A 23612-nucleotide genomic window follows, 5' to 3' on the forward strand; every position below is an offset into this window, starting at 1 on the left:
GAAGCCAGCACAGCCCTGGAAATCGCATGCAACAAAAAGCCTCTGTTCCACCCAGACGGGCTCTAAGCAGAGAGGGCCCCGCCGAGGCCTGGCCGCGATGGATTCACAGATGGGCGCCCGGAGAGAGCAGGCTTTCATTACGTCAGCCCAGGGGTGGGGGGAGCAGACAGCACCGCTGGGCTTGGCTGGGGAAAGAGGCGCCCTGAACCTGGAGGAACTTCAAGAGTTTACAGGACGCTCAGGAGCCTCCTTAACTCTGCCTTTTCTTCACGTCCTAAAGTGCACGGAGCTGGTCTTTAGTTTTCAGGCAGTGAGCGTTACCCCAGGTGGGCTCTCCTCTGCCAAAGAAGGTTCTGAGAGGACCCCCACGACTTAAGAGTCCCCACCGCTTAGAGCCCCCCATTCCTTTGGATTTTGAGGAATTGCCCCCTCCAGTTCCCAGTCTTTGTGGCTCTGTAATCTGAGATGTCCGGATGGTCCTTTGGTAGAAAAGCCCAGCCCTGTGCTTTCCCCTGCAGCCCATTGATGGGGGAAGTGGGGTCCGGCAAGGCTCTGGTGGGCCTGGAAGCTGGGCCTGCTGAGCCACAGGGGCTATTCTGATCACCTCCTTCCACTCTACCCTATGGGTGAGGGGGACCCGCTGTCCTCAATAGTACCAGATGCCTGAGTGCCTGGCACCCAACCCTGCACAGCCGAGAGCGACAGCAGGCCACGGTCACAGGTGCTGATGCGCTGGTGGAAGGCGGCCCACTCCACTCGGGACAGGGTGAGCCCTCAGGGGCTGCATGGCCTTGCAGTGACTGCCCGCAGGGTGAGGGGACCCTGGCTCTGTGGGGCATGGGGCAGGGTGTGGGGAGAATCCTGTGGCTGGTGGGCGGGTGGATGCTGCTCGTCCCATTGGTGGAGGAACTGGCAGGGTGGGAAGCCTTTCCCCTGCGGGGCACATCCTATGAGGACAGCAGCTCCCAGGAGGCCTCCAGAGGCAGGGAGGCCTTTCAGCGTAAGAATCTTACTGGCCACAGGTGCTGCTCAAATGAACGCTCCGAAAGTCTCAGCAGGTCCAGCACAAGTCTCAGTGCCGGACACTGCTGTGCTGGGGGGGAGGAAGGGTGGCCCCAAGGGCAGCCAAGGGCTTTGTGGGGGCACCTGGGGCCCAGGGGCACAGGAAAGGCCATGCCCCACATCCAGTGCCCCCAGGTGTAACCCCGCTCCTCATGACCTGAAAGGTTTTATGCATGGATGGGTTTTAATTGGATGTCTGGAAGCAGGTAAAGTTGTGTCTGAGCTTGGCAATGAGAGGCAGGGTGAAAGGGAGGGACATCTTGGAGGTGACGTTCCTGATGCAAGGTCTTTGCCAAACAGAAACTCCACAGGCCAGACCACATCTGACCAGGGCATAGGGCAGCTGAGGCCGAGGGACGGGTCCTGGTTTGGGGTCACTGCATGTCCTTGATCAAGGCGTTGGGTGCTCAGCACCTCATCTTCCTTCTCTGCAAGGTGAGGGGCTTGGTCCCCCACACACCCCAGTGCATTTACGAATTTTAACTGTTCTACAAGGCTACGGCCAACATGTGTGAATCCGAGGCTCAGCCTGAAGGCAACACGCAGGGAGCCTGGCGGGCTGAGGGCGGGCGCGTGCCGGGAGGCGTCCCTGTGCTGCACTCATAAAGTTGTGATGGTGACTTGTTAGCAGCTTGTTTTACTTCAAGATACTTCACTACACAAAGATTTTCAGTTATAAGACAGATTGAGTTGAAAACGGATTTTTCTAATAACAGGGATTATTCTGTCTTGCGGAAATGATCCTCAGCTTCAAAGCTTTGTTTTTTAATGAGTGCATCCTTTAGGCATTTGGCATGTCTGGGCTCCAAACCCTTGTGCTCATCCTGTGGACTTTGCAAAACGCACAGTGCCTCATGTCTCTTTCTGAACCTGGTCTGGTGTTAGCAGTAAGGAAGGCAGTGTCTCAGGCTCCCACGGGCTGAGGATGTTCTCCGCGATGTCCCTCAGCCCACAGAGACAGAGACGCACCTGGAACCTCCAAGCCACGGGTCTTGTCTGCAGCTGGGCCGGGTGGGCTGCACCTGCCAAGGGAGCCTCCAGGGTGGGTACTGGCTGGCCGGGCACCCTCCTCACACTCGAGGGCAGGCCAACTTGAGAGGACCCGTGTCTGCATGCAGTGCTGTCTCTGCCCCCCGCAGCAGAGTGCCACCTGCTGAGCTAATATTTGCTGAGCCATCGAGTCATGGATTCCTTCCTGACAGCGTCGCTCAAGTGTTTATCGGCTCAAGGTTGCCCTCGTCTCCCCGCCTCCCTCTGCAAACACCATTCAACTGCCAGCAGCGCCCTTGATGCCCCGTGTCCAGCTCCTCTGAGTGTGGCTTCCTGGCTCAGAGTTGCCCAACGTACGGCATTCCTTGTGGTGAACCACAGGGCTGGCCCAGGCCTTCTAGATGTCGGAGGAGGCAAAGATGCCACGTCCAGCAGGAACCGCTGCACAGTGGCAGCCGCGCGTCAGAACGGCAGCTGTGGGGGGGCTGTGGGGGGCTGTGGAGCAGGGCCCGCCCGTGGGTTGTTTACGATGAGCTCTGCAACTGTGGCTGTGCCTGGTTTTTCTTTCTTTAATGGAATGAAGCAAACACAGGAGTGCCACGTCCCTACAAGGACACAGGAGGGGTCTGGGTGATTTAGGGCCCTGGTGAATTCACACCCTCCAGGACACGAAGCCCTGTTTTCTGCACCATTTCACTGATGGGAAGCTTGAGGCTGAGAGAGGCCACCGGGGCAATCCGAGGGGAGGCCGGATCAGTGCTGAGCCCTGCGGGCCTCACTTCCCAGGCCACAGCCTCCCTCGCTGTCTCTCCACACCCAGCCGAGGCCCTGGGTCCACCCCACGTCCGGGTCATGCTCCAGGAAGGGGTCGGTGCCGATCTAGAGCCTGGTGACAGAGCCCCTGGCCCGAGGCCTCCGGGAAGGAGTGTATCTCCAGCTTGCTGCCCACTGGCTAAGGACAGCGGGCCAGGGCATGACTCCCATGTGCACACAAGTGCCGTTCTGCCTCTGTGCTCCATGAACACAGGTGACCCAAGTGCCTCCCGAGTGCCATGTGCAGAGCAGGTGGTGCCAGATGGGGCCCACTGCCATCCACAGGGCTTGAGGAGGATGAGTGCCTCCCAGATGCCCTGTCCGGGCCTGTATCCCTGTGCCAGGCTGAGGAGGCTGCGTGCCTCTTTGGGAGATGCCTGGGAGGTCACGAGCCCAGCCTGTGGGTGACCCGGAGCCAGGGACTGACAGTGGTGGGTGCGACAGCCACCCTGGCCTCCCCAGGGCCAGCACTGTGGTGCGGGTCACCACCCAGAGATCCCGGGCACCGGCTGACAGGGACCCCTCCTGACGCCTGGTCCTGCTCGCCTCGGCCCTCGCCCTCAGATTTCTCTTGCAGGAATCCCCACGCGAGTGCTGGCTGCTGACGGACAGAGCTTCCCTCGTGGTGGGGCTACAGGGTGAGGAGGGCTTCGCATGGTGGAGGTGGCAGAGGGAACGGCGCTGTGAAGGCCCTGGCAGAGTGAGAACAGGTCCACCGGGCGGGGGGCATCGGAATAAGTGGATGAAAAACCGATATGATACAATATAGCTCCTTAAATTATGCATCTGCAGCACTTTTATGACATGGAATCGTCTTAAGAAAATACCAGGTGACAATGAAGGACGCAGAACTGTGTGACCTCAACCCCAAGTAGACGCAAACACAGAGGAAAGCCCCAGAAGGCCTGTGACCATGATTTTCAGTTTCTTCCTTTCTCTCTCTGCCTCTTCCAGTTTTGTAGGGTTAGCACGCATTGCTTTCATTAAAAAAAAAAAAAAAAAAAAGTGTGACGTAGAAGTTTCAACTTCTTGAAATGTTGACTCTAGTAACTGTTTGACTCTGAACTTGTTTCTGGAAATGATTTTCCTGTTTCTCATGAACTGCTCAGGTGGGTAGAGGCCACTTACAGTTGGCAAACGGCAGAGGGCCCGGGCGTGGAGCTGTGGCCAGGCTGGTAACGGGGAAGTTCCTCTGGCTCCTGGCGAGGTTGTTCCCAGTGCATTTCCAGGCACGCCCACCTCCCTGAGTTGTTGAAACCTCTGTGCCTCCCCCTCAGGTGAAGCCCACACCGCACTCCCCTGTGAGCTCAGGTCCTGTGGTTTTTACCTGGGGTGAGCAGGGCCCAGCCCACCGCATGGGTGAGAATTCGGTGAATTCCCTGCGTGGGGGTTTCTGCGTGCCCCACGTGTGTGCACCAGGGCCAGGTGCTGTTTCACTCACAGCCAGGAGCTCTGTGGCCCTGGATGGTAAAAGTGTTTCTCCCCAGGCCTGACTCTGCCTTGAGATGCTGCCTTCCTCTAGGAGCCCCTTGGAGTCCCTGGCTGGGTCCCTGCATCCAGCTGTGGATGACAGAGCTGGGGACTCAGCGGACAAGTGGGGGCGTGGCGGGGTGGGAGAGAGTGCCGGGGAGCGTGGCATCCTTGCCCTATCCTCCCAGGCAGGAGCAGTCATGTGGTCATGTCTGAGTGCCGGGACACAGAAGTCATTGGCCCTGTGCCGTGGGAGGGAGTTGGCTTGGCCAGCACGCTGCCTTGTTGCTGTACTGGCGCCCAAAGCGTGGCTCCTGATCAGCGTAATAAATGCTGGCTGCCATGGGGAAATGTCTCTCAAAGTGTGTGCTTTGCTACACCCAAGAACAAGCCACTTTCTAAGACAAAAGGAGCATATCCCAAGCATTTCAGCAGTAATTGGTCTCACGTCTACTCCTATCACATCTGCAGTGACTTCCTTCACGGAAGGCTGGACTCCCTCAAAGTCATCCATGAAGACTGGAATGAACCTCTTCCAAACGCCTGTTCATGGTGACACTTTGGCCTCCTCCCATGAATCATGAATGTTCTTAGTGGCATCTAGAATAGTGAATCCTTTCCAGAAGGTTTACAATTTACTTTTCCCAAATCCATCAGAGGAATCACTATGGCAGATACAGCCTTAAAAAATGTATTTCTTAAATTATAGGGCTTGAAAGTTGAAACGAGTCCTTGGGCTGTGCAATGGGTGTTGTGTTAGCAGGCATGGAAACAACATTTATCTCCTTGTTCATTTCTATCAGAGCTCTTGGGTGACCAGGTGCATTGTCGGTGAGCAGTAATATTTTGAAAGGAATCTTTTTTTCTGAGCAGTAGTTCTCAAGAGTGGGCTTAACATAGTAAATCATGCTGTAAATAGACTTGCTGACATGCAGGTTTTCTCACTGCATCTATAGAGCAAGGCAGAGTAGACTGAGCATGATTTTAGGGTCCCTGGGATGTTCAGAACGGTCCATAAGCATCGGCTTCTAGTCAAAGTCACTACTGCACCAGCTCCTAACAAGAGCGTCAGCCTGTCCTTTGAAACTTTGAAGCCAGGCACTGACTTCTCCTCTCTAGCTAGGAAAGTCCTAGATGGCATCTTCTTCCAACAGAAGGCTGTTCCATCTACATTGAAAATCTGTTGTTAAGTGGTCTTAGCCAGATCTTCTGGCTGCAGAAGGTAACTTGCTGCAGCTTCTCCATCGGCGCCTGCCGTGTCACCTTGCGTTTTTATGTTATGGAGACCGCTTCTTTCCTTAAATCTCATGAACCCACCTCTGCCAGCTTCCACTCTTCCTCTGCAGCTTCCTCACCTCTCTTAGCCTTCACAGAATTGAAGAAAGTTAGGGCCCTGCTCTGGACCAGGGTTTGGCTTAAGGGAACGGTGTTGCTGTTTTGATTGTCTATCCAGAACAGAAAAGCTTTCTCCATATTAGCAACAAGGCTGGTTCACTTCCCATCATCCACGCACTCTCTAGAACAGCACTTGTGACGTCTCTTAAGAACTTTGCCTTTGTCTTCACTACTTGTCTCACTGGTGCAAGCCTCACTTAGCTTTCAGCCTATCGCAGCTTTCAACATGCCTTATGCTAAGTTTAATCTTTTCTAGGTTTTGATTGAAAGTGAGATGCGGTGGCTCTTCCTTTCACCTGAGCACTCTTTAGTCATGGTAGGGTTACTTACTGGGTTAATCTCAATATTGTTGTGTGTCAGGGAACAGGAAAGCTTGGGAAGAGGGAGAGAGGTGGGCGGAATGGCTGATGGGGGGCAATCAGGACACACCAAACATTTATTAAGTTTGTGTCTTATATGGGTGCAGTTCATAGCACCCCAAACAATTACATTGGTAACACTGAAGACCCCGATCACAGATTGCCACTACATAGATAATAATAATGAAAACATTTGAAATGTGGCAAGAATTACCAAAATGTGACCCAGAGCCATGAAGGCAGCACACGCTGCTGGGAAAACGGCGCCCGTGGAATTGGTCCACGCGGGTTGCCACAAACCTGTGATTTGTAAAAAAAGCAACATCCATGGAGCAAAATCAAGCAGAACACCACAAAACAAAGTATGCCTGTAGAGCTCTCTACATATCTACATTTTAAATACATAGATCTATAGAATTTATATAATACTTACATCTCTATGTAGTATATATTAGATATGCAATATTGATTATACAGAGCTACATATAAATCTCTAAATTATATACATAGCCAATATTTTAAAACATATAAGAATTACTCTTTATAATGGCTGAAGACATAAACGTCTCCTCCTTTTCTATCTATGAATCTGGAATCTGACAGATAAACCCACCCTAACAAGCTTTCGTCATGTGATGGGCCTGGCTTCACCGAATCTACATCTTATGTAACACTTACTGCCGACAGGACTTTCCTAGTGACATTTAGCTGCCCTTCGATTGGGCTGGCACACCAGATGGAAACTGGACATAAGTTTTGTGTGTAGTTCCTGAGCTTTGTTACCAGACACTCTCTCATCTCAGATGAGGGTCGAATTGAAATTTCATTACAGAAACCACCAGTCACCACTGTTGAGGTTCGGAAGGAATCCACCTGGTAAGGAAGGAGACCACTACTACTCCTGCTGCCCTCCTCCCCCCACCTTGCCTAGTTCACAAGGCAGGAGGAAAGAGAGAAAGCAAAAAGTCAGAAAGAAACAAAAGTAAGATAAGTAACCAGAAAACCTTGGCACCACCACCCGGCCCTAGGAGTTAAAAAATATTAATAACATCAACCCCTGACTAAAACTATGTGTGTTATCTGTAAATTCCAGACATCATATGAAAAAGCATTGCAAAACTTTCTGTTCTGTTAGCTGATGCATGTAGCCCCTAGTCACGTTCCCCACGCCTGCTCATTTATCACGACTTTTTCACATGGACCCCTCAGAATTGTAAGGCTTTAAAAAGGCCAAGAATTTCTTTTTCAGGGAGCTTGGCTCTTAAGATGCAAGTCTGCCGACACTCCCGGCCAAATAAACCTCTTCCTTCTTTAAGCCGGTGTCTGAGGAGTTTTGTCTGTGGCTCGTCCTGCTACACTGGCATGGCCTTTTCTGGATCCATGAAATGCAAATTCAGTGAGTCAACTTTCAGGGTAACAGGATTTTAAGACATCTTCATTTATGTAAAAGAAATCTTATTCACTAACATTCCATTCTCAGTAACTGCGTTAGTGTAAATGAGTCTTGTACAGTCAGTCACTACAGCATCGCAAAAACATTGGCGCCTGGTTTTCTCATTGATAAATATGCATGAAAGTCGTCTGTTTCAAAGATACAATGTTCCCTAATCCAGATTACATCTTTTAGCCTGATTGATGGATTATCACTAACTAGATTTTATTCTTAGTTTTGTTACACACCAATTTATCTCAATGAAAAACAAACTCAACTAAATACTGTACTTGCTCTCTTGGATAGTAAGAATGTGGAGGGAAGGGTGAGGTTGCAGCAATGTGGGGATAAGGGGAAGGCGGTGGACAGACCTGGAGCTGGCAGAGGAGGAAGAGGAGGAGGACGAGGTGAAAGAGGCCCCTCATCTTCCCCAGTGTCCTGCACGCGGCCTCAACTGTCAGCTCCTGTGGTCTGGGTGGGTCCTGGGTGCACAGAGAGCCTGGGACAGAGGTCCTGGGGACAGAAGGTCCTTGTTTCAGAGGATCCAGGGTGAGTCGGCAGCGAGTTTGCGGCAGCTCACTCAGCACGATGGGGAACGGCAGGGCTGGCTCCCTTTCTCGGGTTGCAGCTTTTCCAGGTCATGACACTGGCCCAGTGAGCACAGTTCACACAGAGGAGCCGCCAAGGCTCTAGGAACATGGCTGGGCACTGAGTCAGTCTGCGTTTGGGAAAATATCTTTCTTTTCACAAGGAATGTGGCATACATGTGTGCACACACACACATACCCCAGCAATACATGTGTGTTAATCTGTTCGTGCTACTGTAACGAAATGCTTCTTGCTGGGTAACTGATGAAGAACAGGTTTTTTTCTTGCACAGTTCTGGGGGCTGGGAAGTTCCACATCAAGGCCCCACCCCTAACCCACCCTCCACCCGCAACCCACCCTCCACCGGCGTGACCTAAGCTCCTCCCAAAGGCCCCACCCTCCACCTGCGTGACCTAAGCTCCTCCCAAAGGCCCCACCCCTAACCCACCCCCCCCGCATGACCTAAGCTCCTCCCAAAGGCCCCACCCTCCACCCGCGTGACCTAAGCTCCTCCCAAAGGCCCCACCCTCCACCCACGTGACCTAAGCTCCTCCCAAGGCCCCACACCTCCACCCGCGTGACCTAAGCTCCTCCCAAAGGCCCCACCCTCCACCCGCGTGACCTAAGCTCCTCCCAAAGGCCCCACCCTCCACCCGCGTGACCTAAGCTCCTCCCAAAGGACCCACCCCCAACACTGTTGTACTGGGTATTAAGGTTCCAACACACGGATTTCGCGGGACCGCTCAGACCACAGGAACATTCATACACACAAACTCCTACCCTTGAAAATTAAAAACCTCACATTGAACTTATGTCCCGAATCCTCTCTGCTCCAGACTCCACTCAGCTCAGCCTCAGCCCCAGGACTTCTTGCTCCTGGGGAGTTCAGTTCCCCACAGCAGCTCCAGCTGGGCCTCCTCGCCCAGAATGGGCCTCCACGTGCTCGGCCATCACCACGCTTTCAGGAGTCTCAGGAGGTAGCAGGATGCAGGTGCCGCTGGTCACGCAGGTTGCACCCTCCCCAGCCCCTAGAGCAGCGGCCCTAAACCACATTCTGTGCCGACCACAGGCCCGGTCAGCACAGAACACAGGCGGCTCTCAGGACGAGAAGGAAGCGTTCTGGAAATGCCTCCCTGGCTGAGCCTGGTCAAGCGGCTGCCAGCCTGCGCCAGGCAGCTTCCAGGGCCCAGGAACTGATGCTGCATCCGGGACCCCTCCTGTCAGGAGGCTGATGCAGCCCCACCTGCTGGGTGGCCACATGCGGGAGGGTCTCTGGGGGCTGCTGCCTCATTTCTCTGCTTTTTTGGAGGACAGGCCCCTAGACAGGCTCCTGAGATGTGGCCGCTGCTGCTGCCCCCGTCATCCACCGGAAACTCATGATCTGGAGCTCACCCCAGAATCCTTGGGTGGTCTTCACCCACAGCCTGTAGAAAAGCCACATGGATTCAAGGCCATGCCTCTGCACTGTGTCCTCTGTCCCTGAAGGTGGAGGGGACTTGGAGCCGGCCCCAGCATGGCCATCCCAGCTGTTCCCTGGGGCCACCTTCTCACATCCAGGTGAGGGCCTGGCACCCCCAGCAAGAGCTAGACAAAGAGCCCCTGTGGCCAGCCCTGTCCCCCACCTTTCCTTGTGGAGGGTCCTTAAGTCCAAGGTCCTCAGCGGTTTGCTAAGGCCTGTCAGGGGCCCGGCTCTGCAGAAGCAGCCTCCTCCTGTGGACAAGGCTAAAGGCACCCACAAATGCCAGAAAGCAGCACAGCCTGCAGGCCACGGAAGCCATGAGCCAGGGCAGCTGCAGGCACTCACCTGGTGACAGGCACCCTGACCCACCGGCATCTGAGATTCTCGTCCACACCTCCCCTATGTTCTTCTCACCTCCCCCATGTCCTCCTCACCTGACCCATGTCCTCCACCCCCCCCATGTCCTCCACACCGCCCCTATGTCCTCCTCACCTCCACCTGTCCTCACCTCCCCTATGTCCTCCTCACCTCCACCTGTCCTCACCTCCCCTATGTCCTCCACACCTCCCCTATGTTCTCCTCACCTCCCCCATGTCCTCCTCACCTCCCCCATGTCCTCCTCACCTCCCCCATGTCCTCCTCACCTCCCCTTATGTCCTCCTCACCTCCCCCATGTCCTCCTCACCTCCCCCATGTCCTCCTCACCTCCACCTGTCCTCCTCACCTCCCCCATGTCCTCCTCACCTCCCCCATGTCCTCCTCACCTCCACCTGTCCTCCTCACCTCCCCCATGTCCTCCTCACCTCCACCTGTCCTCACCTCCCCTATGTCCCCTCACCTCCACCTGTCCTCACCTCCCCCATGTCCTCCTCACCTTCCCCATGTCCTCCTCACCTCCCCTATGTCCTCCTCACCTCCCCTATGTCCTCCTCACCTCCCCCATGTCCTCCTCACCTCCCCCATGTCCTCACTCCCTCCACCTGTCCTCCTCACCTCTCCCTGTCCTCACCTCCCCTATGTCCTCCTCACCTCCCCCATCCCCATGTCCTCCTCACCTCCCCCATGTCCTCCTCACCTCTCCCTGTCCTCACCTCCCCCATGTCCTCCTCACCTCCCCCATGTCCTCCTCACCTCCCCCATGTCCTCCTCACCTCCCCCATGTCCTCCTCACCTCTCCCTGTCCTCACCTCCCCTATGTCCTCCTCACCTCCCTATGTCCTCCTCACCTCCCCTATGTCCTCCTCACCTCCCCCATGTCCTCCTCACCTCCCCATGTCCTCCTCCTCACCTCTCCCTGTCCTCACCTCCCCTATGTCCTCCTCACCTCCCCTATGTCCTCCTCACCTCCACCTGTCCTCCTCACCTCCCCTATGTCCTCCTCACCTCCCCTATGTCCTCCTCACCTCCCCTATGTCCTCCTCACCTCCACCTGTCCTCCTCACCTCCACCTGTCCTCCTCACCTCCCCTATGTCCTCCTCACCTCCACCTGTCCTCCTCACCTCCCCTATGTCCTCCTCACCTCCACCTGTCCTCACCTCCCCCATGTCCTCCTCACCTCCACCTGTCCTCACCTCCCCTATGTCCTCCTCACCTCCCCTATGTCCTCCTCACCTCCCCTATGTCCTCCTCACCTCCACCTGTCCTCCTCACCTCCCCTATGTCCTCCTCACCTCCCCTATGTCCTCCTCACCTCCCCTATGTCCTCCTCACCTCCACCTGTCCTCACCTCCCCCATGTCCTCCTCACCTCCACTGTCCTCACCTCCCCTATGTCCTCCTCACCTCCACCTGTCCTCACCTCCCCCATGTCCTCCTCACCTCCCCTATGTCCTCCTCACCTCCACCTGTCCTCCTCACCTCCCCTATGTCCTCCTCACCTCCCCTATGTCCTCCTCACCTCCACCTGTCCTCCTCACCTCCCCCATGTCCTCCTCACCTCCCCCATGTCCTCCTCACCTCCCCTATGTCCTCCTCACCTCCACCTGTCCTCCTCACCTCCCCTATGTCCTCCTCACCTCCCCTATGTCCTCCTCACCTCCACCTGTCCTCCTCACCTCTATGTCCTCCTCACCTCCCACATGTCCTCCTCACCTCCCCTATGTCCTCCTCACCTCCCCTATGTCCTCCTCACCTCCACCTGTCCTCCTCACCTCCACCTGTCCTCCTCACCTCCCACATGTCCTCCTCACCTCCCCTATGTCCTCCTCACCTCCCCTATGTCCTCCTCACCTCTCCTTGTCCTCACCTCCCCTATGTCCTCCTCACCTCCCCTATGTCCTCCTCACCTCCCCTATGTCCTCCTCACCTCTCCCTGTCCTCACCTCCCCCATGTCCTCCTCACCTCCACCTGTCCTCACCTCCACCTGTCCTCCTCACCTCCCCCATGTCCTCACCTCCCCCATGTCCTCCTCACCTCCCCTATGTCCTCCTCACCTCCCCTATGTCCTCCTCACCTCCACCTGTCCTCCTCACCTCCACCTGTCCTCCTCACCTCCACCTGTCCTCACCTCCACCTGTCCTCCTCACCTCCACCTGTCCTCACCTCCACCTGTCCTCCTCACCTCCACCTGTCCTCCTCACCTCCCCTATGTCCTCACCTCCCCTATGTCCTCCTCACCTCCCACATGTCCTCCTCACCTCCCCCATGTCCTCCTCACCTCCCCTGTCCTCCTCTCACCTCCCCCATGTCCTCCTCACCTCCCCCATGTCCTCCTCACCTCCCCTATGTCCTCCTCACCTCCCCTATGTCCTCCTCACCTCCACCTGTCCTCCTCACCTCCCCTATGTCCTCCTCACCTCCCCTATGTCCTCCTCACCTCCCCTATGTCCTCCTCACCTCTCCCTGTCCTCCTCACCTCCCCTATGTCCTCCTCACCTCCCCTATGTCCTCCTCACCTCCCCTATGTCCTCCTCACCTCCACCTGTCCTCACCTCCACCTGTCCTCACCTCCCCTCTGTCCTCCTCACCTCCCCTCTGTCCTCCTCACCTCCCTATGTCCTCCTCACCTCCACCTGTCCTCCTCACCTCCCCCATGTCCTCCTCACCTCCCCCTGTCCTCCTCACCTCCCCCATGTCCTCCTCCCTCCCCCATGTCCTCCTCACCTCCCCATGTCCTCCTCACCCCATGTCCTCCTCACCTCCCCCATGTCCTCCTCACCCCCTATGTCCTCCTCACCTCCACCTGTCCTCCTCACCTCCCCCATGTCCTCCTCACCTCCCCCATGTCCTCCTCCCCCATGTCCTCCTCACCTCTCCCTGTCCTCCTCACCCCACCTGTCCTCCCACCTCCCCCATGTCCTCCTCACCTCCCCCATGTCCTCCTCACCTCCCCCATGTCCTCCTCACCTCCCCCATGTCCTCCTCACCCCCAGCTGTCCTCCTCACCTCCCCCATGTCCTCCTCACCTCCCCCATGTCCTCCTCACCCCCCCATGTCCTCCTCACCTCCCCCATGTCCTCCTCACCTCCCCCATGTCCTCCTCACCTCCCCCATGTCCTCCTCACCTCCCCCATGTCCTCCTCACCTCCCACCTCCCCCATGTCCTCCTCACCTCCCCCATGTCCTCCTCACCTCCCCCATGTCCTCCTCACCTCCCCCATGTCCTCCTCACCTCCCCCATGTCCTCCTCACCTCCCCCATGTCCTCCTCACCCCCCATGTCCTCCTCACCTCCCCCATGTCCTCCTCACCTCCCCCATGTCCTCCTCACCTCCCCCATGTCCTCCTCACCTCCCCCATGTCCTCCTCACCTCCCCCATGTCCTCCTCACCTCCCCCATGTCCTCCTCACCTCCCATGTCCTCACCTCCCCTATGTCCTCCTCACCTCCCCTATCCTCCTCACCTCCCCTATGTCCTCCTCACCTCCCCTATGTCCTCCTCACCCCCTATGTCCTCCTCACCTCCCCTATGTCCTCCTCATCCCCTATGTCCTCCTCACCTCCACCTGTCCTCCTCACCTCCCTCATGTCCTCCTCACCCCTCCCCCTGCTCACCTCCCCATGTCCTCCACACCTCCCTCCATCCTCCTCACCTCCCCTCTGTCCTCACCTCCCCTATGTCCTCCTCACTTTCCCCCCACTGCAACCCCCATCCTCCTGCCCTCCCTTCCATCGTCCTCACTTCTCCCCCATCCTCTGGGCTGTGACTTCCCACCCTCTGGGTCCTGGCCCAGTGTCTGGCCTCCCAGCGAGGCGCAAGGTTGAGAGAGGCTGACCGGCATCTCAGACATGAGTCAGCCCATTCAGTCCCTTTTCCAGGGGCCACACTGAGTCGGCCCATTTGGTTCCTTTCCCAGGGGCCACACTCGAAGTCACAAGAGCCTTGATGCGTTGCAGTGACCACCTGCTGCTAGGGCTGACTGGCTTGTGACCCCGGCACCTGGAGGCCTGTCTCAGATCCAGCCCATCCTGCCCACCACATTTTCTGGACAAACCCTTGTCCCCAAGGAGACAGGGGCCACTGGTCCCTGAGTTTCTCAGGGAGTTGGGCCTGCCCCTTGGGATCTGGAGGCCCCTGCATGGGAGGAGGGGCCACCCCCAGTGTCACAAGGGAGGGAGCTCAGCAGGCAGGGGAGAACCTCGCAGAGGTTCAGAGCTGGGATGGGAGGGGCGACGTGTGGCTCTTCACAGGCGACGGTGGCTGTTTGTTCATTTCAGAATATCCCTTAAGCCAACTCTCCCCAGCAGGTGAATTATAAAATCAACAGAGTGCTTTGAAGAAATCCCTAAAAGGACGACATGAAAGTGTTGTTTATTTTAATCAATTCCGCTAAATCTGTGGATGGATAGAGGCCATGCTTTAAGACAATCTCCAGCAAATTAAGGCGAACAGTTCTGCAGAAGAATGAAGATCATGCCTAGGGTATACCTCCGAGGTCCTGGGAGTCCTGGGCACAGGTGGGACCCAGAGGACAAGGGTGAGTCCATCCACAGGCAGGTCTGTGTGTGCGCTGGTGAACCTCAGAGAGTGCAGGAGGTTCCCGGTGTCGTCTGGATTTCCAGGCTTTGCTTTGCATCTTGCCTCCCTCTGGCCCTCTTGCTCCCAGTCTGGCTCCAGCTGCCCCTCCATGCAGCGCCGCCCTCTGTCCAAGGCTCTGAGTGGGGCTACCTGGAAGAGGAGCCCAAGGGCCTCCTCACCCCTCCCAGAGCTGGCAGCTGGGGGTTCCACCCAACATCGCCCTGTGGCATCTGCCCAAACGCCCCGTGGGCATCCTGCCTTCCTCCACCTGGTGAAAGTTCTGTGGGAGGCGCCCTCATCCTGCCAGGTCTTTATCATACCATGCTCTGGGCCATGTTTTTGTTAAATAAGATTAACGTGAGCCCTCCCCAAGTTACCTGTCCTGCAGGGTGCAGGGTGGCGACTCATGCCCAGAGGAGTGACCTTCACCGGCTTGTCCTGGATTAGCAGGTGACTGTGCAGGACATCCGATTGTGCAGCTTAGAGCCAGAGCTGCTGTGCAGGGTGCTGCCCACAAGCCATCCCAGCGCATCCCGGCATGGGGCAGGGTCACGGCTGGATTAAGGGGAAGGTGAAGTGGGGTCAGCGCCCTGCCTCCTGGACACACAGCGGGGGGCTGCTCCTGGGCATGGCTTTGGGGTGTGAGGGGCAGCTGGCTACACAGACTGGTCAGGGGAGGACCCCTCCTCGCCTCCACACCTCACGCCCCCTCCCTGGTTTTTCTGCTTTTGCTTCCTGACCTCTGTTCCCCAGCACACACCCATCAGCTGGAGGGCAGAGGAGCCCTCTCCCCAGTAAGGACTCACCCAGGCCAAGGAGCCCAGGTGGACAACAAGGTTGCCATGAGTCGGGGCTGTCCTGAGTCCAGTCCCCCCTCGGGGTATGTCAGCCTGGTGGGCAGAGCTCTATGCCCTTGAGGCTCACCAGGCTGGGAGGCTGGACAGGCGAGGGCACCCCGGTGCCATGTGGCTGAGCAGACGTGGCAGGCAGAGCGAGGACAGAGGGAGGGACACATGCTAGTGCCAGAAGGAGGCTGCCCACAGCCAAGTGGCCGACACTGGTCTTCCCAGCCAGCACGGAGAGTGCCAGAGGCATTGGGTGGCCCCTGGGGAACATAACTGGCAGACAATGGACTGGAGCCAGGGAAGGCCTGGGCGCCTGCCCGACCACACTGGAGATTCCCGTCATTGTGGCCTCCATTGCTGCATACTGGGCCCTGAGAGTGCCACACCCATGGCCATGGCCAGCCCCGGAGGATGGCCAGGGGCGGCCCACACTGTGGGCTCATGTCCCCTGTCCTGGAGGCAGCAACCATGTGCCAGGACCCACCTCAGGGCAAGCTGTGGGGTTATGGGGTCAGGGCTTTAGATGCAGGACAAGGGACCCACTTAGCCTCCAGACACACAATCTGGAGAACTCCTCTCGCTCCTTGGTTTGTGTGGCTGGTCAGTCTTGTCTGTGTCTTGCTGTGTGGGATGGGACCAAGAACCCTGAGCACCACCAACTCACCGTCAGCGGGCCACCTCCCTGGAGCTGGCGGTGCAGACCCTGCGCGTCCTGACCGGAAGGCACCAGCTGTTCTAATGCCCAGAGCCCCGTTCAGGAGGCCTCTCCACCTTTCTTTCCAGCTCCCTGTGCAGTGCAGCCTGACTCTGAAGAGGACTGCAGGCACGGCTTTCCCAGCACCCACAGCCCAGCTCATTTTCCCCACCTGGGTGATGCAAGGTGTGTGTGGCTCTGTCTTTTTTGGAAGCTTTGGTGCTGGCCGATTCAGCTCGTCATAAAAGGCTTGAAACATTGGCTTGGGAGAGCGTCTGTGGACCTCCCCTCGGACTAAAATAGCAACTTGGGGGTTTAGCCCTGTCCCATCGATCCCCAGGGCTGCATGCTCTCCTTTCTTCCAGTGGGGGTCTAAGGGGTTAGAGATTATTCGTTTGGTGGGTTACAGGGACCGGGATCCAGGGGGTTCGAGATTATTCGTTTGGTGGGTTACAGGGACCGGGATCCAGGGGGTTAGAGATTATTCGTTTGGTGGGTTACAGGGACCGGGGTCCAGGAGAGCTTGGTTGCCCCTTTTTGAAGGTGAACTGGGTCCTTTCTGTCCTGTTTTTAAGTAGCCTAAATAACACATGGCCAATAGGCACAATTTTCACAGACCCTTGGCTTACGACAAACATTTATTTTTTACTGTGTAGCTCTTTTCCTAGTTAAGGGAACTACATTTTAATTCTAGCTTGTTACCATTAATGGCTGCACAAACATCAAATTTTAAAGTTACTTGTTTGGGAATTTCTTTTTCTTCTGTTCTAGTTATTATTTTACTCTATCACCAAGGAAAGGACAGGTTTTAAATTTTATTTTAAAAATGGTGGTTGCAGGGGGCTTGGATGGATTATAACACACATCAGATTGGTCATTTCCTGGGCTACTGAGTGGCATTATACAAACATGATCCTTTTAACATTCCTGTACATTTATAATAACTATAGAATGAAGGGGAACAGCCCCTCCACGCCTGTGGGTATTTCTCATTAGGCAGGATGAGACTGAGAAAAGAAATAAGACACAGAGACAAAGTATAGAGAAAGAAAGAACAGAGGGCCCAGGGCACCGGCGCTCAGTGTACGGAGGACCCGCACTGGCCCCGGTCTGAGTTCCCTCAGTATTTATTGATTGCCATTTTCACTATCTCAGCAAGAGGAACGCGGCAGGACAGCAGGGTGACAGTGGGGAGAAGGTCAGCAAGAAAACATGTGAGCAAAGGAATATGTGTCACAAATAAGTTCAAGGGAAGGTACTATGCCTGGATGTGCACGTAGGCCAGATTTATGCTTCTCTCCACCCAAATCTCTCAGTGGAGTAAAGAGTAACAGAGCAGCATTGCTGCCAACATGTCTCACCTCCCGCCACAGGGTGGTTTTTCCATCTCAGAACTGAACAAAAGTACAATCGGGTTTTATACCGAGGCACTCCGTTGCCAGAGGCAGACAGGAGACAGAGGCCTTCCTCTTATCTCAACTGCAAGGCGCCTGCCTCTTTCACTCATCCTCCTCAGCACAGAGCCTCCACGGGTGTCGGGCTGGGGGATGGTCAGGTCTTTCCCATCCCACGAGGCCGTATCTCAGGCTATCTCAGTAGGGAGAAGCCTTGGACGGTACCCAGCTTTCCTAGGCAGAGGTCCCTGTGGCTTTCCGCAGTGCACTGTGCCCCTGGTTTATCGAGAATGGAGAATGGCGATGACTTTTCCCAAGCACACTGCCTGTAAACATATTGTTCACAAGGCACATCCTGCACAGCCCTAGATCCTTAAACCTTGATTCCATACAACACGCGTTTCTGTGAGCTCAAGGTTGGGGCAAAGTTACAGAATAACAGCATCTCAGGGCAAAACAGTTGTTCAGGGTACAGATCAGAATGGAGTTCTTATGTTTTCCTTTTCTACATAGACACAGTAACAGTTTGATTTCTCTTTCTTTTCCCTACATTTACAAATGCCACAGTGAAGAACTTGGTTGCAAACACATTCAGGCTGTCAAAATAACTCTGTGCATAAAGTCCTTTCATTTCTTTGCCAGTTTTTTGATGCAGATTCCAGAATTGCTGAGTCAAAGGGCAAATGCCACATACTTTTGTTAGACACTGCCAAATCCTCTTCCACGAGGCTGCAACGTTCTGCATTCCACAGTGACGTATGAGAGTCCTTGTACCCCACAGCTTCATAAACAAAGCATGATGGCAAACCTGCACGTTTACCAATCACACAGGTGAGAAATTTCATCCTAGTTTCACCTTTTTTTTTGGTTAGCATTTTTATTACCAGCTTTTTTGTGGTGTAATGCACAGAATGTAATGAACACATTCTGCCTGCAAGCTTCTTCCTGTGCCTTTGGAATCTGCTCCTGCCAGTCTGCAGGGAACCACAGATCTGCTTTCCGTCATGTAGGAGGCATTCTCGACACCCTCTGTACACAGCATGCACTTTTTTATTTGGCTTCTCTTACGCAGCATAGTGACTTTCAGATTTATTCAAGCTGCTGCATGTGCCAACAGTCCATTCCTTCCTAGTGCTGAGGCCCCATCACATAAGCACAACTGTTTCCTCTGCGTGATGTGTTGTTCTCTGGCTGTAAACTGCCAAAAAAGACATCATTAAAAAAAAAAAATCTAAATATAATGTAAAATCTGCCTTGCCTTAGGAAAAGTTTTTCTGGCAGTGGCTCACACCTATAATCCCAATACTCTGGGAGGCTGAGGCAGGAGGATGGCTTGAGTCCAGGAGTTTGAGACCAGCCTGGGCAAGATGGTGAAACCCGGTCTCTATAAAAAAAAATATAAAAATTAGCCAGGCATAGTGGCTCACACCTGTAGTCTCAGCTCCTTGGGAGGCTGAGGCGGGAGGATTGCTGGAGCCTGGGAAGTGGAGGTTGTAGTGAGCCGAGATCACACCACTGCACTCTAGCCTGGGCAGCATGGCAAGACTCTGTCTCTACCAAGAAAAAGACAAAAAATTAATAGAAGGACAAACAAAAGGTTTTTCTTACCAAAAATACACTTTAAGGAACAAATTTATCATATTAAGTTGGTGCAAAATTATGGCTTTTACCACTGAAAGTAATGGCAAAAACTGCAATTACTTCTGCACCAACCTAATATTATTTTCTAATGACAAACTTGGAAATAATTGTCATTGTTCTCTAAAAAGAACAGTCTAAAAATAAAGCAGCAGCCCATTTACTTCTATGCCAGTTCTTTCAGTATTTGGTTATTTAAACTGGCGGTCCCTAACCAGCAGATTTACGGCCTGGGAACTTAAAGGTATTTGCCGCAGTCTTTTCCGATAACAAATTCAACAATGTTCCACACGCGCAACAGGGGACTGTAAATGGCGGCAGATCCGTAGAGTGGAACACAGCAACGAAATGACCCTGTGCCAGATTCTCAGTGCTTTACAAAAATGCTTCGGTCATGAAAAGTGGGAGAACCTTTGTCTATACTGAGACACTTTATGTTTAAACTACCTACTTCCAGTTCAAAGTAAATATTTACATAGGTTGAACATCCCTAATCCAAAAATCTGAAATTCTCCAAAATCTGAAGCTTTCTGAGCACCAACATGACATTCAAAAGAAATGTGCTATGGAGTCAGATCTTCCGACTGGGGATGCTCAGACAGCAAGTATCATGCAGATATTCCAAAGTCTGAACAAGCCTGAAATCTGAAACACTTCTGGTCCCAAGGATTTCAGAGAAGGAATACTCAGGCTGTGTATTAAAAATGCACACACAGGAAAAGGTAGGCACATATACAAAGAAATTTAAACCATAATGGGTCATCTCTGGTTAGTGAGCTCTTATTTCAATCTCTTTGTACTTTCTGAAATGAGTATGTATTTCTTGAGAAATCACTAAAACTGGCTGAGGTGTTGGTTCATGCCTGTTGGGGAGGCCAAGACAGGTGGATCACTTGAGTCCAAGACTAGCCTAGGCAACGTGGCAAAACCCCATCTCTACAAAACATACAAAAATTAGCCAGGCATGGTGGCATGTGCCTGGGAGGCTGAGGTGGGAGGATCACCTCAGCCAGGGGGAGGTTGAGGCTGCAGTGAGACAAGATCGAGCCACCACATTTCAGCCTGAGCAACAGAGATGAGACTCTATCTCAGAAAAACAAAAACGAAACAAAAAACCCGAACCCGGAAACATTAAAAATAGACTTGTGCTAAGCGAGTGAGGTGTGATTTCTATATACGATCAGGAAATGGCCTTCATGATACATCCTGAAAATGACCTACTGCCTGAATTACAGACACACTAGATGATAGTGAGAGTCCAAAGGTAACTTCCACAGACACAGCTAAGTGATTATACAACTATCTCTTACAAGCTACGAAAAGCTTAAGGGTAAAAGGTTTCTATCTTCATTATTTCTGAATCTTAATGCCCAGCGGAAATGCCACATAGGTGAACTGTGCTTGTGTGGAACAAGGCTGCAACCCCCCTACCCCACCCTCAGCTGGCTGTTCCCAAGACACTGCTCACCACAACCCCTCCTCAATTTCTGCCCTTCCCTTCTGTGCATGCTCAGTGCCGCACCATATCCCCTCGGCTCCCCAGCAGATGCTTCTGGTTGGGCCAGCCCAAGGGAGGAGAGGGGAGGGGTCTCTTCTGGGCTCCCTTGGTTTGGGACTGGTTTCTGGTAGTGGCTGTGTCCCCACCCCACAGACGCTGACTTTCTCCCTAAGTCCACAACCCTCCTCTCCGCCCCCGCCACCAGGCCTTGGACACTCGCTCCTGCCCAGTGACTTCCATCGGGCCCACACCACGGAGCAACCCTTCCTCAAGGCTCCTCTGAACCACTTGCAGGCACTGGATTCTGTTTCCAGCCAGAAGCCTGACTGCTGTCAGAGTGCCTTTTTCAGTGGTGCCTCACATCTGTCAGGAGTGGATTTAAATCCAGCCTGCTCCTCCCCGTTCACCATCAGCAAGGTCAGCCCGCAAACCTGGGCGGGGCCGTGCGCGTTCTGGGCTGTGGTGAGAACGAGCTCCACACTGACCTTCCCAGTGCTGACGTCCACATAGGACAGGGTGTGCTTCCTCCAGTGCTCCTCAAAGGGCTTCTTCTGTTGCCCCTGGATGGGCTTGGAGTAATCGTACTCATCAATCCGCACCTGAGGCCAGAAACACCATCACATTTCTTATTACTCTAACAGAGCAATACAGAAAACACACAGCAAACATTAAAATGATCTAAGAGACAGATGCCCTAGAACTCATTCCATTTCCACTTCAGCCCTGGCACCATCAACATGTTCAGAACCCACGGAGGCCACATGGCTGGCCAGGGGGTGTGCAGCCAGCAGTGAGTCCAGAGTAATCCGTGTCCGCACGTTCCCTTAGACATCCTTTATGTACCTAAGAGTTTACCAAATACTTTGTCTTTTTGCTGCATGCGCTGGGAGACTACCTACTACCTCAATCTTTTCTTTCAGCCTGTTTTTATTTAAAAAAAATTTTTTTTTCTTTTGAGACAGGCTCTTGCTATGTCACCTGGGCTGGAGTGCAGTGGTGTGATCACAGCTTGCTGGAGCCTTGACTTCCCGGGCTCAATCAATCATCCTGCCTCAGTCTCCTGCGCATACCACCACGCCCGGCTAATTTTTTATTTTTGTGTAGAGACAGGTTTCGCCATGTTGCCCAGGCTGGTCTAGAACTCCGGGCTCAAGTGATCTGCCTGCCTCAGCCTCCCAAATGCTGGGATTACAGGTGTGAGCCACTGCACCTGGCTTCTATTCTAATTAAAACTCGTTGTGACCAACTAAATTTATACTACTGGCCAGGCCCAGTGGCTCATGCCTGTAATCCTAGCACTTTGGGAGGTTGAGGTAGGTGGTTCACTTGAGGTCACGAGTTCAAGATCAGCCTGGCCAACATGGTGAAACCCAGACTCTACTGAAAATACAAAATTAGCCAGGCATGGTGGCATGCGTCTGTAATCCCAGCTGCTTGGGAGGCTGAGGCAGGAGAATCACTTGAACCCGGGAGGCAGAGCTTGCAGTGAGCTGAGATCACGCCATTGCATTCCAGCCTGGGGGACAGCAAGACTCCATCTCAAAAAAATAAAAATAAAAATAACAAATTTATTATTATTCTGTATTCTGGCAAACACGGATTCATATACTTTGCAGGAAAGACTCTTAATATGTACAAGGAGGCAAGAGCAAGTTCTGAGCAGTGATTACAGCCATCAGCATATTCTAGTGAAGGGTAAATCGGTAAAATTTCATGGTGAATAAAAATGCTTTCCCACTCACCGTGTTCAGCTGACTGGAAAGGCCGCCAGCAGCCGCCCACACACGGTCCTGAACCAGCCTGTGCGCCTGCCTTGTGGAGCCTTTGTCCTTTTGCTGATGTGGTTTATCCTGAACTTGCATTTGTACCCCAAGCTTCCCTTTCCGTGTTTTTTTGCTATCGTATGTGAAAAACTCTTACCAGGCAGAATCCAACATGTGTGCTCTGCACAAAAATCAGTTCACCTGAAGAACAAGTGATCACAGGGCAGGCTCTATAATACCTTTTCCAAACCACAGGGCAGGTCTGAAACGGTGGCTTACTCGTTATTTAATAAACTGGCATTTCCTCCTCAGGGCAGGTCTGAAACGGTGGCTTACTCGTTATTTAATAAACTGGCATTTATTTCCTGGTCATGCCACTCTGGCTGCACTTCTAACCTTGGCCTTCTAACAGCAAAGCACATTGGCTTGGAAATGCCACTGCTGGCATCAGTAGATGCTGACCCAAAGCAAGGAGAAGGTCACAGTGATCCAGAGGATGGCGGGAACCCAAGGATCAGAGTTACCAGGGGGAAAAAGGCATTTTTTGGATTTACTTTTGGGAAAATGAAATAAAATGCAGAGAAAATGCAGGGGTAGGGCTGAATCCCACCAGGTGGGAGGAAAAGGCAGGTGCAGGTGGGTATGGCGAGAAAGTGCACCTTGTAGTCTTCCCTGGCGTGTGCACCCCGTGACTCCTTCCGCGCCTCTGCTCCGTAGATGGTCTGCAGCGCACACAGCATCAGGTTCTGCAGCTCCAGGGTCTCCACCAGGTCCGTGTTCCAGACCATTCCTGGGGACACAAAAAGTTCCATCAGGGGCAGGCGGGACCCAGTCACATGGGCCTTCTGAGCTGTCAGCCTGGGCCTGCTAGTCCGTGGAGCCACTGGTTGTGGCTTTATAGCTGTGGGCCAGGACCCATCCGGACAGCAAGCATGGAACTAAGTCAGCACTGATGGGACACACACCAGCCCACCCTGCAGAAGGCAGGGCCCAACACTGTACAAAGAGCCCGCTGTCTGCTCACCCCGGTCAAACGTCTTCAGGTGCTTCAGGTCTCCGTAGAGCTTGCTGATTTTCCCACAACCTTCTTGCAACACGCTTCCCACACGGAACACAGCAGCATGATTTTGCATTGACTGTGGCACAAAATATTATTTGTAAACTTTTAATCCATACAAGTAGCCACACCAAGAACTGCTTAACTTTTAGACTTAACTGTTGTTTTGCATTTCAGTTGAAAGTTACCTAAATTAAG

The 23612-nt window shown here is 53.8% G+C and overlaps 2 protein-coding genes and 1 long non-coding RNA gene across 7 annotated transcripts in view; all 3 read right to left on the reverse strand.

Moving 5' to 3' along the window:
- Positions 1-3621: 3621 nt before the first annotated feature.
- On the reverse strand, positions 3622-8437 carry LOC117064708. Its single transcript, XR_004429623.1, has 2 exons — positions 7893-8437; positions 3622-6962 (listed from the first exon to the last, which is right to left on the reverse strand). It is a non-coding gene; the product is annotated as an uncharacterized LOC117064708 (long non-coding RNA).
- Positions 8438-13685: 5248 nt separating this feature from the next.
- On the reverse strand, positions 13686-16294 carry LOC117064710. 5 transcript variants are annotated; one of them, XR_004429625.1, is made up of 4 exons: positions 15450-16294; positions 14903-15080; positions 14436-14675; positions 13686-14292 (listed from the first exon to the last, which is right to left on the reverse strand). XR_004429625.1 is itself a non-coding variant. In XM_033178734.1 (4 exons), exons 1-4 carry the CDS (start codon positions 15838-15840, stop codon positions 14260-14262), a joined length of 693 nt encoding a protein of 230 aa, XP_033034625.1. In that variant the 5' UTR covers positions 15841-16294; the 3' UTR covers positions 13686-14259. The 5 variants fall into 5 exon arrangements, 3 of the variants coding, with proteins under 3 accessions (XP_033034625.1, XP_033034624.1, XP_033034626.1); XM_033178734.1 differs by having other exon boundaries at positions 14436-14526; XR_004429624.1 differs by lacking the exon at positions 13686-14292 and having other exon boundaries at positions 14309-14675; positions 15332-16294.
- A 570-nt stretch (positions 16295-16864) lies between these two features.
- Positions 16865-23612, reverse strand: part of LOC117064660 (succinate dehydrogenase [ubiquinone] flavoprotein subunit, mitochondrial-like) — a 30601-nt gene continuing 23853 nt past the window's right edge. The window contains 4 exon segments of the mRNA XM_033178650.1: positions 16865-18266; positions 21080-21193; positions 23017-23147; positions 23382-23493. Of these exon segments, the coding sequence (XP_033034541.1) occupies positions 17964-18266; positions 21080-21193; positions 23017-23147; positions 23382-23493 (660 nt within the window). The 3' untranslated portion in view covers positions 16865-17963.

The sequence above is a fragment of the Trachypithecus francoisi genome, unplaced genomic scaffold, assembly GCF_009764315.1.
Source record: "Trachypithecus francoisi isolate TF-2019V2 unplaced genomic scaffold, Tfra_2.0 Lachesis_group2, whole genome shotgun sequence".
NCBI lineage: Eukaryota > Metazoa > Chordata > Mammalia > Primates > Cercopithecidae > Trachypithecus > Trachypithecus francoisi.